Source organism: Saccopteryx bilineata, chromosome 6, assembly GCF_036850765.1.
Source record: "Saccopteryx bilineata isolate mSacBil1 chromosome 6, mSacBil1_pri_phased_curated, whole genome shotgun sequence".
Lineage (NCBI taxonomy): Eukaryota > Metazoa > Chordata > Mammalia > Chiroptera > Emballonuridae > Saccopteryx > Saccopteryx bilineata.
Window position 1 is genome coordinate 31,465,773 of NC_089495.1, and position 13,658 is coordinate 31,479,430.

At 40.6% G+C, this 13,658-nt stretch overlaps 1 protein-coding gene across 1 annotated transcript in view; it reads left to right on the top strand.

Moving 5' to 3' along the window:
- Positions 1 to 13,170, top strand: part of IDO2 (indoleamine 2,3-dioxygenase 2) — a 79,967-nt gene extending 66,797 nt beyond the window's left edge. Inside the window, 3 exon segments of the mRNA XM_066237507.1 lie at positions 3,078 to 3,129; positions 11,443 to 11,591; positions 12,815 to 13,170. Coding sequence (XP_066093604.1) covers positions 3,078 to 3,129; positions 11,443 to 11,591; positions 12,815 to 13,170 — 557 coding nt within the window.
- The last annotated feature ends 488 nt before the right edge of the window (positions 13,171 to 13,658 follow it).

Consider the following 13,658-nt stretch of genomic DNA (forward strand, 5'->3'; position numbering starts at 1 on the left):
TTTGCTGATATTGCATTAAAATCTGTATATTAATTTGGAGAAAATACACAGTTTTGGTATTATATCCAGTCTTGCTGTTTTAGGATCAAGACCAGCAGATAGGTAGAGATAGCATAAATGCATTAACTAAGGTTCCTAGACAAACTTTTTCTTTCTTTTTTTTTTTTTTGTATTTTTCTGAAGCTGGAAATGGGGAGAGACAGTCAGACAGACTCCCGCGTGCGCCCGACCGGGATCCACCCGGCACGCCCACCAAGGGCGATGCTCTGCCCACCAGGGGCGATGCTCTGCCCCTCGGGGGGGGGGGGGTCGCTCTGCCGCGACCAGAGCCACTCTAGGGCCTGGGGCAGAGGCCAAGGAGCCATCCCCAGCGCCCGGGCCATCTTTGCTCCAATGGAGCCTTGGCTGCAGTAGGGGAAGAGAGAGACAGAGAGGAAGGAGGGGGTTGGGGGTGGAGAAGCAAATGGGCGCCTCTCCTTATGTGCCCTGGCCGGGAATCGAACCCGGGTCCCCCCGCACGCCAGGCCGACGCTCTACCGCTGAGCCAACCGACCAGGGCCCCTAGACAAACTTTTTCAAATCATGTCTTCATATTATTGCATAGTCTTCTTTTTTCATATGGCCTGGAGCTTATTCAGACGGAAAAATCTTCTTTAGATACATTTCTTCTCTTAGATATTGATATTGAATTTTCTTGACATTCCTGAAATGAATAAATTTTAATTTTTAAAATTTTCTTTCTTTCAAGATAAAAAGCTTAAAGATCTGCTGTTTTATTTATAAATACTTTATATTTTTTCACTGAATGTGGTATATTTGTATTAACTAACTCCTGACTCATGCTGGTTTATATGATATAATAAAGCACCTTGATAAACATTCTTATTCATTCTAATAATTATGTGGAGATGATTTGGGTTTTCTATGCAGAAATCATATCATTTGAGAATAATGTTTTTTTGGTTCTTCATTTACAATACTTATAGCTTTTATTTATGTTTCTTCCTATTCTTGCTAGGAATCCCAACAGAGTATTGAATGAAAGTGAGGATTCTTGTTTTGTTACACATTTGTTTTGTTTGTTTATTTTTTTATTTTAAGTGAGAGGATGGAAGATAGAGCAACAAACTCCCGCATGCATCCCTACCAGGATTCACCCAGCGACCCTCGTCTGGGGTTGATGCTCTGCCCATCTGGGGCCCATGCTCACAACTGAGCTATTTTTAGTACCTGAGGTGGAGGCTTCGTGGAGCCATCCTCAGTGCCCAGGGTTGACGTGCTCAAATCAATTGAGCTATGGCTGCAAGAGGGAAGAGAGAGAGAGAGAGAGAGGAGAGAGAGAGAGAGAGAGAAAGAGAGAGAGAGAGAGAAGAGGGAGGGGAAGGCGTGAAGAAGCAGATGATTGCTTCTCTTGTGTGCCCTGACCAGGAATTAAACCTGGGACATCCACATGCTGGGTTGATGCTCTAACACTGAGCCACTGGCCAGGGCCTTGTTCCACATTTTAAAGGACCCATTTATAATATTTCAACTTTTAAGTACAATGTGTAAATATAATGTATTTATGATGAATGGATTTTTTTTACATATATTGAAATTTTTTAGATCAGAATCATTTTATATCTATTGAAATGATCATTTGACTTTCCTTCATGAAATATGGTTAAGTTGGAAAAATATTAAATTACTGCCAGTCATCACTGCTTTAGCAAAAATTTGTACATAATATTTAACTTTTTTGTGTGGGAAAAGAGCACTAAAAGGGTAAGATCCAGAAATAGCACCCACGAAAAATGTCCAGAAGAACATTGTCACAGAAGAGCAAAGAGAACATGACACTATTCAGGTGTTTTGGAAAACACTGAGGCTGAAGGAAGACATTGGTTACCTGAGAAGACCAAGGAAGACCAGAGAGTGGGTGTGGTGTTAGAAATCTGGTGATATAGAGATGTCATTATTTAGGTTTTATTCTTTTTTATTTTTTATTTTTTTATATTTTTACAGAGACAGAGAGTAAGAAAGAGGGATAGATAGGGACAGACAGACAGGAACAGAGAGGGATGAGAAACATCAATCATCAGTTTTTCGTTGCAACACCTTAATTGTTCATTGATTGCTTTCTCATATGTGCCTTGATCATGGGCCTTCAGCAGACCGAGTAACCCCGTGCTGGAGCCAGCGACCTTGGGTCCAAGCTGATGAGCTTTTTTTGCTCAAACCAGATGAGCCCGCGCTCAAGCTGGCGACCTCAGGGTTTCGAACCTGGGTCTTCCATATCCCAGTCCAATGCTCTATCCACTGCACCGCCACCTGGTCAGGCTTAGGTTTTATTTTTAAAATGTTTTTTTTTTTCTCTCAGAATCAAAAAGACATAGATAAAAATATGGATAAGAGAAACATGCTGTGTCATAGAGGGGCCCATAATATGAAGAAAGAGAATAATCTTCAAAAGTTGATAAAAAATTGATGAAAACCTGCTTCCTTATATACAATTTAATAAACTATTGAAATCAGTTATTCCCAAGCATTGATTCAGATTCAAAATCGCTGCAGAGCTTAATGAATGCAGCTAAACATAGAGCTAAATGAACCTGCACTTGACCTGGTGCGGCCATCCCTGGACCAGAGACTCCCTCCTCTCCTCTGTTGACTACACAGAACTCTGCGTGAGCACCGATGGCTTTGGTGTTCCTGAAAGCCTTGAGGGACGTGATTCTTTCTCTCTGGCTTCTCCTTTCTACTTCCCATAGCCTCTCAAACATCATGTCTGTTTCAATTGTTAATTTTTTAAAGATGGCCTTGGTCTCTCTTTTTGTTGTTGTTAAGCACAGAAAGAAGGGGAAGCCCCGTAATAGTAAAGGGCAGCATTTGGAATAGTTTAAAAAAGTTCTGCAAGCGCCAGTGGGGACAACTGCAGAAGAGAACATTCCATCCACCTCCTGCTCGCTGCTTTCATTCCAGGTTCTCCATGCAGATCAAATAGAGAGGCGGCTCCAGGAGCCAGCAGGGCCCCATGCACATGTAACCAATTGCTTATTTTGCCCATAGTAAAGTTCACATTCTGATTGTTCTTCCAGATTATGTAGCTCCAGACATTTTTTATGCAGTCATCCGGATCTTTCTCTCTGGGTAAGTATAGTTCAACTCTTTTCTGGCATGAGGTCTCTGTAACGTTTTCCAAATTTATGGGGGGTAGAAATTGACATAAGCTCCCTAGAGTAAGAAACACATCAGGTACCACTTGTTAACAAACTAATCACCTGGATCTGCTCTTGGATAAAAGAAGAGATGTGCCATCTGCATGACAAATGACATTAAAAGTTGGATATTTAAGTTTAGAGTAATTGTCCTTAAGCTATCATATTAGATTCATTTATATTTACCTTTCTTAGATCCCCAACTTGCTGACAGAAAGAGCAGAAATAAAGCTTAGTATGCCACCCACAATGCTGTCATTTACATTCATTTCTCCCCTTGTTATTGAGACAGATGGAGGTATAGACAGTAGCTTGCAGGCTTCCTTATAATACTCTCAGAATAGCAATTCTAAGCCATCTTCTCATATTCTTCCGTATTCTCTTTTTGTCTCATACCCTGTAATTTCTGCAGAAACACAACTCTACTCTTATATACATTTCTTATTTTAAATACACTAGTCATACATTACCATGACTTACTGAGATTGTTTTCCTCTTCACTATAAGAAATTGAGTTTTATTTCTTAATGGTGAAAAGTGAAAGGAGGAATTAGTGAACGGCTGAGGTAAAAAACTGAATTTGATATCATCTTTTGCATCATATGTGTAACTAAGAGTTCCCTGGAATGTTACTGATAGAGCCTGAAGTTGTGCCTGGATGTAACAGGAAACGCATCAAATACCAAAATCAATAAGTTTATTGATTGAGTGGTATAATCCATTAGTGCAAGAATACAGTGACAACATGTACAAAGTTCTTCTAGAAACTGGGTAGGTCTGGAATATGAGAAAGTGATCTCCCTCTCTATGGGCCTCCTACCTAGGTGGGGATTCCTTATTGCAGGGTGCAGAGAATGAAAGCAGGGAGGTTTCTACAGAATAACTTGAAAGTTTATGGGTACCTGATTTATGGAGGAAGGAGGAAATAAGGGGGAGGCCATAGATATGCAACTGGGAGTCTGTCTCAGAATTTAGACTTTGACTCCTGAAATGTTCCCCAAAGAGATGAGAGAACTCTTCTTGTTCTCGGTGTGTTTTTCATGTACTCGGGGTCAAGATAAGATTTGATTGTAGAAAAGAGATTCTAGCAACAAATAATATTAAGCAAACATGTAAATATTCTTTAGCATAACTAGACAAAAGAAAAAGAGATGACTTTTTAAATGTTTTAAAATATACTGAGATGTAGTGTAAGGCCAAGGGCCATTGCCATCATGGCCATTCACATGCAAGTTCCCATTAGATTCAGACAGACGGTAAAGAAACAGTGGAGTAAAAAATGGTGGGCCATTCCTTTATTCAAGTCTTGCACCGGCGGACGAGCAGACACACAGGGAAAACACTTACCTCTTCATTCAGAGCTCACAAAGCCCTGACACATTATCTAGTTCCACAACTAGGAGAATCTTCTCTGGTTTCTCAGAGAATCAAAGGCCTCCAAAACCTCAATAGGGCTCACACAACCCCTCACCTCTGGTTCCCCATCTGTACCCCTTCTCTCTTCTCTGCCAACATGGCTTCTTCCTCAGCACTCTGCATTCTCTCTGCTCTCACTGTGCAAACACGGCTTCTTGTCCCAGTAGAGCCCAAGCTCTACGTCGATCAGGCGTCCCTGATTCGACTTTCCCGTGCAGTGGGACACTCCTGCTTGTAAGCAGGGCTGGCAGCCTCTCCGAGACTACTCTTGAGGCAGCTATGAGGATGCTACTGTTAAGTACCACTGGAGGAAAGACACGACCGACACAAATTATTTGCAATAATCACACAGGCAATTTATTACTCACAAATCCTTTTGGCGTGCCTGGGTACAGCTTAAGGGGGCCCTGTCAGCGTGCTCCTCTCTGCTGGCTTTGATCAGAGCTCAGAGCGGCATGGGGACAGTCCGCATCAACGTTGGAGTCTGGGCAACTACTGCAGCACAGGGCCCCTCAGCTTTAGTACCTTTTCTGGACAATGCCTTCTAACAGGTGTCAATCTACAGGATTATCACCTCAAACCACCTTTTTGGGAGTTTCTCGCAGGGAATCCCCTCTATGTCAATCTACTAAAATGTTTACATTCAACCACTTTTTAAGATGTTTTTATTTAAATTAATTTACAAAGTTAATGTAAATAACACCAAGCCACTTCTTATTTATGTATAACTTCACACACATACTAACTGGGCTCTGCTTGTAAGTCTGAGTCTGTTTATCACATTACAGGGTTATGGCACTAAGCCACTATATTAATTCCTATCTAAATGGCATAACTTTATTTAATTTTAATAATTATTTTTAATATCCTTTTAATTACTTTTATATTTCTTCCATATTTTTATATTTCTATATATTTATTTACTATAACCTTATATTACTACAACACTTCTTTTTTTATTTATTCATTTTAGAGAGGAGAAGGAGAGACAGAGAGAGAGAGAGAGAGGAAAATAGAGAGAGAGAAGGGGGGGAGGAGCAGGAAGCATCAACTCCCATATGTGCCTTGACCAGGCAAGCCCAGGGTTTCGAATCGGTGACCTCAGCATTTCCAGGTCGATGCTTTATCCACTGCGCCACCACAGGTCAGACACTACAACACTTCTTTCTGCCTCTTCTCCTTCTCTCCTTTTCAAAATTTTCCGGCATGAAAACCTTTCCTCTGGCAAACATTAGCAAGACCATGGCCCTTCCCAAGCAGGAAGGTAAATTGCAATTTCACAGATCACATACTTGGTGCTGCCCAGCCCCCAATGCAAACTATATATAAATGAGCAAACATAAAAATCATATTTTACAAACTTAATTTGCCCAACATTTAGGAAGTGTCTAATTCTAAAAAAAAAAATCTCTCTGTGTTTTATTTTGTTCTCTAATTTTGTATTAGTTTCTCTTGTTACCTAATAAATTACCACAAATCCAGCAGCTTAAAACTATGCACCTTAATTATTGACTTTTCTGTAGGTCAGAAGTCAAGATGAGCTCAGCATGGTTCTCTCCTTAGGGTCTCAAAAGGTCAAGTCAGGTATCTGCTGTGCTGATCTCTTATCTGGAAAATCTGGGGAAGAATTCACTCACTCAGGTTTTTGGTAAAATTGAATAATCTGTGGTTTTGAAACTGAGGTCCTTGTTTCCTCGCTGTCAGATAAGATCTGCTCTCAGCTTCCAGAAGCCAATTGCATTCTCTGTCCCGTGGTCTTCTCTGACTTACCAGGGACACTTCCTATCCTAGTGTTTCAAATCTGTCTGAGTTCTCTCCTTGTGCCACTAGCCAGAGAAAACCCTCTGCTCTGAAGGTCTTTACTGATTAGATTCAGCTCACCAAGATAATCTAGAACAGTGGTAGTCAACCTGGTCCCTACCGCCCACTAGTGGGCATTCCAGCTTTCATGGTGGGTGTTAGCGGAGCAACCAAAGTATAAATAAAAAGATAGATTTAGCTATATTAAGTTATTTTATAAAGATTTATTCTGCCAAACTTAGCGAAAATCCGACATAAAGTACTTGGTAAGTAATTATTATTATATGCTTTAACTTGCTGTAACTCTGCTTTATAAATTTTATAAAGTAAAGTTACTTCTCTACTTTATAAATCACCATTACTGTGGAACCGGTGGGCGGTTAGAAAATTTTACTACTAACAGAGATACAAAAGTGGGCGGTAGGTATAAAAAGGTTGACTACCTCTGATAACTCCTTACATTAAGTCAACTGATTAGTGACCTTATTTACATCTGCAAAGCCCCTTTGTCTTGTAATATATATAATATGTCATATTGACAGGCATGATATTTCATAATATTAACAGTTCTAAGGATTAGAATAAGAATCTTGGGACCATAGTTTTAGAATTCTACCTATCATAATTAGATAAGCATCTGAAGGTGACTTTGTTTTCATAAGTTCTGGGTCAATGACACATTTTGTCTGTTATCTACATAAATGTTTCCGATCCTCAAAATTATTTCCCAGATAGCTAAACTAAGTGACCAGAACCAAATCCTAAGTGTATTGATAAGGGCAGATGACCAAAAACATCTGGATTGCTGATAATTCCCAATATGCCTGTCTTGAAAAATTTAAAAGTGCTCCTGTGTTCTTGATTTGCCCTATATTTAATTCATTATTTTTGTTTATTGTTTAAAACATTTTATTTAAGAGATTTGAGAGATCTTTCTCTGCAGATGAAGCATTCCCTTTATTTTCCACTCACATTAAATTTCTCAGGAAAGTTAATAGCCCTTATGGAAAAAAAATGTCATCTGATTTTTTTTCTTTCCTTTTAAATGTCTGCTTTTATTGAGTTTGCTAGAAATATGCTACAAGAAAGGCTAAAAATAACCTTGCCTACAGAGATTTGAAAGAAAAATAATTCCTTTCCTTCACAAACAGCAGTTTGAGTCTGAGAATGCAGAGGAGCAATCTTTGGGTTCTTCAGAAAAAACTTAATTTCCTTTCCTCAGACTATGTCATCATCAGTGGGGAATGTATGGGTTTTGAAAGTGGATGCCCTTCTCTTACTTTTTTGACTTTCACGTTGGTATTTTCTCTATCACCTTCTATGTGGCTTCAACATACCTTCTTTAGGATGGGACACTAAAGGGAGATTGACTGATATCTTAGCCATTTGAGCCTTTGATGGCTCTTTTTGGCTGGCTGGGTCTTTTTAAGAAAGACATTTGGGTCTACATATTCTAGACAGATAATACGTCATTTCAGAATGTTATATTTTTTATTCACTCATTCATCTGATATTGAGTAAGTGCTTACCATATGCCAAGCACAGTTCTAGGTGCCGGGAATGAAGCAATAAAACAAAACAACAACTTCATTTCTGTGGCACTTACATAAATGTTAATGACGAGAGACAGATGAAGAAGTAAATAGAATAACACCCAGTCTCATACAGGACATGTTGCAGCACCAAGCACTATGAGAACAAGTGAAGTAGGACACAGGGCAGCGTAGAGCATCCGAGGTGGTGGCAGCAGTTTCCCACTTACGTACTGCGATCTGGGAAAACCCCACTCCTGAGTGATGTTTAAGCAGATGCCTGAAGGAAGTGAGAGCGAGCCACCTAGATACTCGTTCCAAACAGAAGGAAAAAAAATTACTGGGACTCTGAAGTGAGAGCATATTTGTCACAGGGGTGGGGGAGTAGGAAGGAGCTGCGAAGAGGCCATCAGTGCTTGAGTGGAGTCAATATCGGGGAGAATGAGAAAGCTACCCATGATAGTGGAAGGTCAGATCGCAGAGGGGCCTGTTGGCTTCTTCTCTGAGAGAGATGACTACACTGGCAAGTTTGAGAGGAGTGACATGCTCTTTCTTAAGTTTCAAATCATCACTCTTTATCTTCTAAGTGGAAAATAGATTATTTCAGAACAAGACTGGAAGCCAGTAAAGTATTTAAGAAGCTTTTACTACAATTCAAGATGGTAGCTTTAAGGCGGTAACAGCAGAGGCGTTGAGAAATGGCCAGTTCTGGGTATGAATGGAAGGTAAAGTTGACAGGATCTGCTATTGGATGGCATGCAGAATGGAGGAGAAAGAAATCAGAGAAGAGTCTAAAGGTTTTGGCCCAATTTGCTGAAAAGATGTGACTGCCAGTTTTTCAGCTGGGGAAGACTATAGGCAGAACAGTTTTGGCAAAGGGCATGGAAATCAGGAGGTCATTTGGGGACATGTTCATTCTTGTGGAGACTCTAGTGGGTAGTTGAATATATGAGTCTAGAATATGGGGAAAGGTTCTGGTGTAGGTGCAAATCTGTAAATAGTTTAAATCTAGGAGGTTCTATAAAGTCACTTGGTAAGTGAGAGTAGTGACACGCCCAAGGACTGAGCCCTGGGAGAGTCCAGCATTTAGAAATGGTCAGGCTGGGAAGGAACTAGTGAAGGAGACCAGAATGGCTACGCAAGGTCAAGATCATCAACGGAATCACAAAGAAAATCTGAACAATTGTGGTGAATGGTCCACTTGCCACACAGTAGTGGTCATGTCTCCAATATTTCTTCCCTATAAAATGTTGCTTAGAAATTTTACTGGATCAAATTTTATTCTGACGAGTCATGAAGCCTGTCTGAAACTCATTTACTTCTTCCCGCAGCTTTAAGAAGTAGGCGCAAATGAGGAGAACTAAGGCTCTGAAGGGTGGGTTGAAAGTTAATAAAAGGGAGAACAGTAATTCCAGCTCATTCTGAATAATATGATAAAATGGTTGATATTTATCAAATGCTTAATACTATGCTCCAGGCACTGAGCATGTATTATTTTAATTAGTTCCCACAACAGCCTAATAAGGCAGGTACTTATATTACTTGGATGAGGAAGTAGAGGCTCAGAGAGGTTAATTTAACTAAGCCAAGTCTCACAGTTAATAAATATCACAGCTGAGATTAACTTTTATATCTGCCTAAAATAGAGCCCTCTTTCCAACAGTGACAGCAAGTCACAGTCTGGCAGTCAGAAACCTTCCTTTGCTCTTTCTGCTTGTCCCCTGACTGCTTTCTGTGCCTCGTTTTTTTCTAGAGTGGTACTGCCCCACCTGCAAAGGCTACCCTGATACTCACCCGGTGAAAACCATAGAACAGCCAACCAAAAACAGCCCCCCGAAGAAAACAACCCAGCTCCTGGTAGCACTACCTGCCTCAGAGAAATACTTGAAGAAGATCATGGCCAGCAAGCCGAATGGTTTGTCAGCAGCATTCGCGCGCGCCGCGCGCGCGCGCGTGTGTGTGTGAGGTGTGTTTCCCGCTAGTAAAATGAAATGACTCGCAGAGCTGTGAGAAGAACGTGAGACATCGCCTAAGCCTGTTATTTAAACTGTTAACAACTAAGATAGTGGTTTATTTCTGGTAATAACAGAAAAAGATTCCATTTCTTAGGAAAAAATAAAAATCTACCCATGCAGTTCTTGAGAACATGAAGAAAGAAAATTATGAGTCTGGGATTTGAGTTCTGGTCCTCCCGTTCTCTACTGATGTGTCCCTGGGGACTTGACAGCTTTGAGTCGTGTAAAATGGATTTTAAAATAATCTGCCTTGATCTACTCCAAAGCAATCCAGTGAGAAAACGAGTGCGAAGGTGCCTTATAAACTGCAAAGCACTGGAAATACAAATAGATGTGCTCTTGGTGCTATTGTTTTTGTCTCGCTATGGAGCAACCTACATCCACTTGGATTGCTTAAGACTCTGTAGAAAAAAATCGGGCAGAAAATAAATAAAAGAGTTCGAGGTTGAAAGAGGACTCAGAGACAAAAAGATGAAGAAATGGAATCAAGGAGACTGAAGACAGGAAAGGAGAGAAGAAAAGAGGAGAGGGCATAAACACCCACTGAAGCTAAGCATGGCAAGGATCCTCCATGCCAGATCTTCTACATGTCCCTGAACTTAGCTCCTGGTAACCTGCAGGCTTGTAGCGTGGATTTTTTTGTCACTACACTTATTATCAATACCTGTTGCCAACAAAATACACTGCTCACAAAAATTAAGGGATCAAGGGAATGAGCAGATACTCCAGTGCTTTCAGCCTTTTGTATAGTGCATTTTCACCAATGAAATAAAAGTTGGTTTTGCATCTCATTTGCATAATCAAACCACTTTTTTGACTTGTTTGCTGTTCTGATGTTCTTGTTTAATAAAAAAGAAGTCAAATGTTACTTTTTTTATCGCTTCATATTCATTTTGAGATACACCCTAATTTTTGTGAGCAGTATATTTGATGAAGGCATTTCCATCAAGTCAGATCATATTTAGAACGGATGGTTTAATGCGACAGTGGTTAAAACTGTTTCAGAGAAGGGCAAAAGTGTGTGTGTGTATTCTCGTGTGTGTTTATGTTTGGGTGGGTGTGTATTTTCAAATCTCTACCAGTGGAATTATCAGGTCATCAAAGCTATTTTTTCAGAGGGTGTAAATATTGTTCCAGAGCTGTTAATTTGTTCCTGTCAATCAGCACTGATGTCATCTTTCTGTCTGGATTTTTCTAAGGAATATACCATGGAATCAATGCCAAGGATTCTTCTGTACAGAGTCTTTGCTTGTCTGTCAAAGTTCTTTAAATGAGGAAGGAGAAAGGCTGCATTCTATGTGCTGTTATGAAATTGGGGTCAAGATGATGCTCAAATCCTCAGCCTACAAAGATCCCCAGTCTTTTGCCCTATGATTACCATTGAAATCATGTTTGCTTTATTGCTCGTGCTCTGCTTCTACTTCTGAAAATATGCTCTTAACTCTGAGGCCTCACTTCTCTCTGACTTTTACTCTGGCTTAGATGGAAAGATAACCCAGCAATGCCTGCAGGGCTGATATATGAAGGAATCTCCCCAGAGCCCCTAAGATACTCTGGAGGGAGTACAGCTCAGAGCACAGTGCTGCATGCCTTCGATGAGTTCTTGGGCATTCATCACAGCAAGGAAAGTGGTAAGTCAGACATTTTCTTTCTTTTTTTCTTATACCTTAACAGAGTAGAACAGAGGTACAAATTGATAAAACCAAGTGTAACTTAAAATGACACGAAGCCTCTGCTTATCCAAATGAACTGAGAAACTGTGTGCCTGCCTTATGTTACTGTGTCAAGTCAATTAATATCAGATTTCAGCGGGATATTGCGTTTCATTTCCAAGTCTTAAAACATTGCTATATTTCCAGCTGTTTACTGCAATTTCGTCTGGATCCTTAGACAATGGCTTGTTTTCTCTGAAATAAAGGAGAGTTCTGGAGTTTGAAGGGTATGGCATTCTGCTGATGAGTCTGGGTATTGCTGATGATGGGTCCAAGCACCATCACTAAAGCCCTTACCCATAAAAATGGTGTAACCTCAGGCCATATCTATTTAGACCAGAAGAGGAAAGGGCCAGCCATTTTAGAAGCTTGAAATTGCTTCATTTCCTCACCTGCAGCCTTGAGCCAAATGTTTAACAGCTGCCAAAAGTACTTTGGAGTACTGAGTTTCCAAGGTGAATTAGAATAAAAAATGACTAAAACTTGGTGCCATAGGGTCCAGTCTCATCTACATAAGTCAGTTCTCTAGAACTGTGATAATTTTTTGGATGTTTGACTTGGTAATGTTACTCGTTGACTTACTACGTATAGTGTCAAACATATAATGGATTTTCTATAAACAATCTCTCTACACGTCCTATAAATATCTATTAATTGGATTTTTAAATAACTTGACCTCAAGAGGCTATTATTAAAACAGTTGCTCGTTCTTATCTTCTCTTATAAACTTTGTTAACTTTCTTCTTCCTTAGCCCTCCCTCCAAAACAAAGCATTTACAAGTCACAATTCAGATGAGTATCTAGCTACCAAGTTTAAAGGGTTATGCCTCACATTTGTAAATATCCTCTCATAGTGACTAGCAAGATGCTCTGCCCACATCTGGTAGATGGTAAACATTTACACACTGGCTGATAGATCCAGTTCCAACTCAGCTATCTGAGATGTGTTTGCTTCCCCTTCCCTCTCCAGCTCCTCTCAGTCATGTGAGTCTTTGAAGTCTATTAGCCAAAGAGGTAGCAAAGTGGATTGGACAGTTAAGACCACAGCAACAGTTTCTGCTGCAGTGATATCTGGAAGCACAGACAAGCTCCCTTATCTTTCCCTGTGCAGCTGTGACATTGCTCCTAATTGTCTCTTTCAGGTGAGTTTCTGCTCAGAATGAGGGACTACATGCCTCCTTCTCATAGGGCCTTCGTTGAAGAAATCCAGTCAGCTCCCTCACTGAGGGGTCTTGTCCTGTCCTCTGGAAACGGCCAGCTTCTGACAGCATATAACCAATGTGTGGTGGCCCTGGCAGAGCTGCGCAGCTATCACATAACCATGGTGACCAAGTACCTGATCACAGCTGCAGCCAAAGCAAAGGGCAGGAAGCCAAGCCATCTCCCACAGCCTGCTTAGGCCTTAGAAGAGAAGGGCATAGGAGAAACTGCAGTGCTGAGCTTCCTGAAGAGCGTTCGGAATAAGACCTTAGAGGCAGTCTTCCCACAAAGTGATTAAGAGACGGCCTTCTCCCTAGCAGTACTAAACCAGCAAATGCCCCATGGGAGGGCAGACGGGCCTGGAGAATGAGGGTCAGGGACCTGTCTGGAATACCTCGAAATTGATGTCAGCCCCCTATGTAAGTCCTTGCTTTATAGAGGATCATCTTCTTTGTTGAGATCTATTGGTCTTTACAGAGAATTTTCATGGCCAGAAATTCTTTCTCTCTACCTGATCACTGGTTAGAAGCAAACAGCTTTGGACACTTCCTCCTTCAGAACTCCACAGAGGAGTGAGGGTATCCTTATTCTGTTTGCAAACTGATGAAAAACCAATCAACATTTCAGAAACCAAATAAAATTGGCTGTGAACAGATCACCTTGTCAATTTCTTGAAAACACAAGTTAACATTCATTCATTCATTCATTCACTTAACAATTCATTAAGTTCCTATTGAGTATCGATTTAGGGATTAGAACAGGGATTTCCATGGCCCCAGGCCAGCC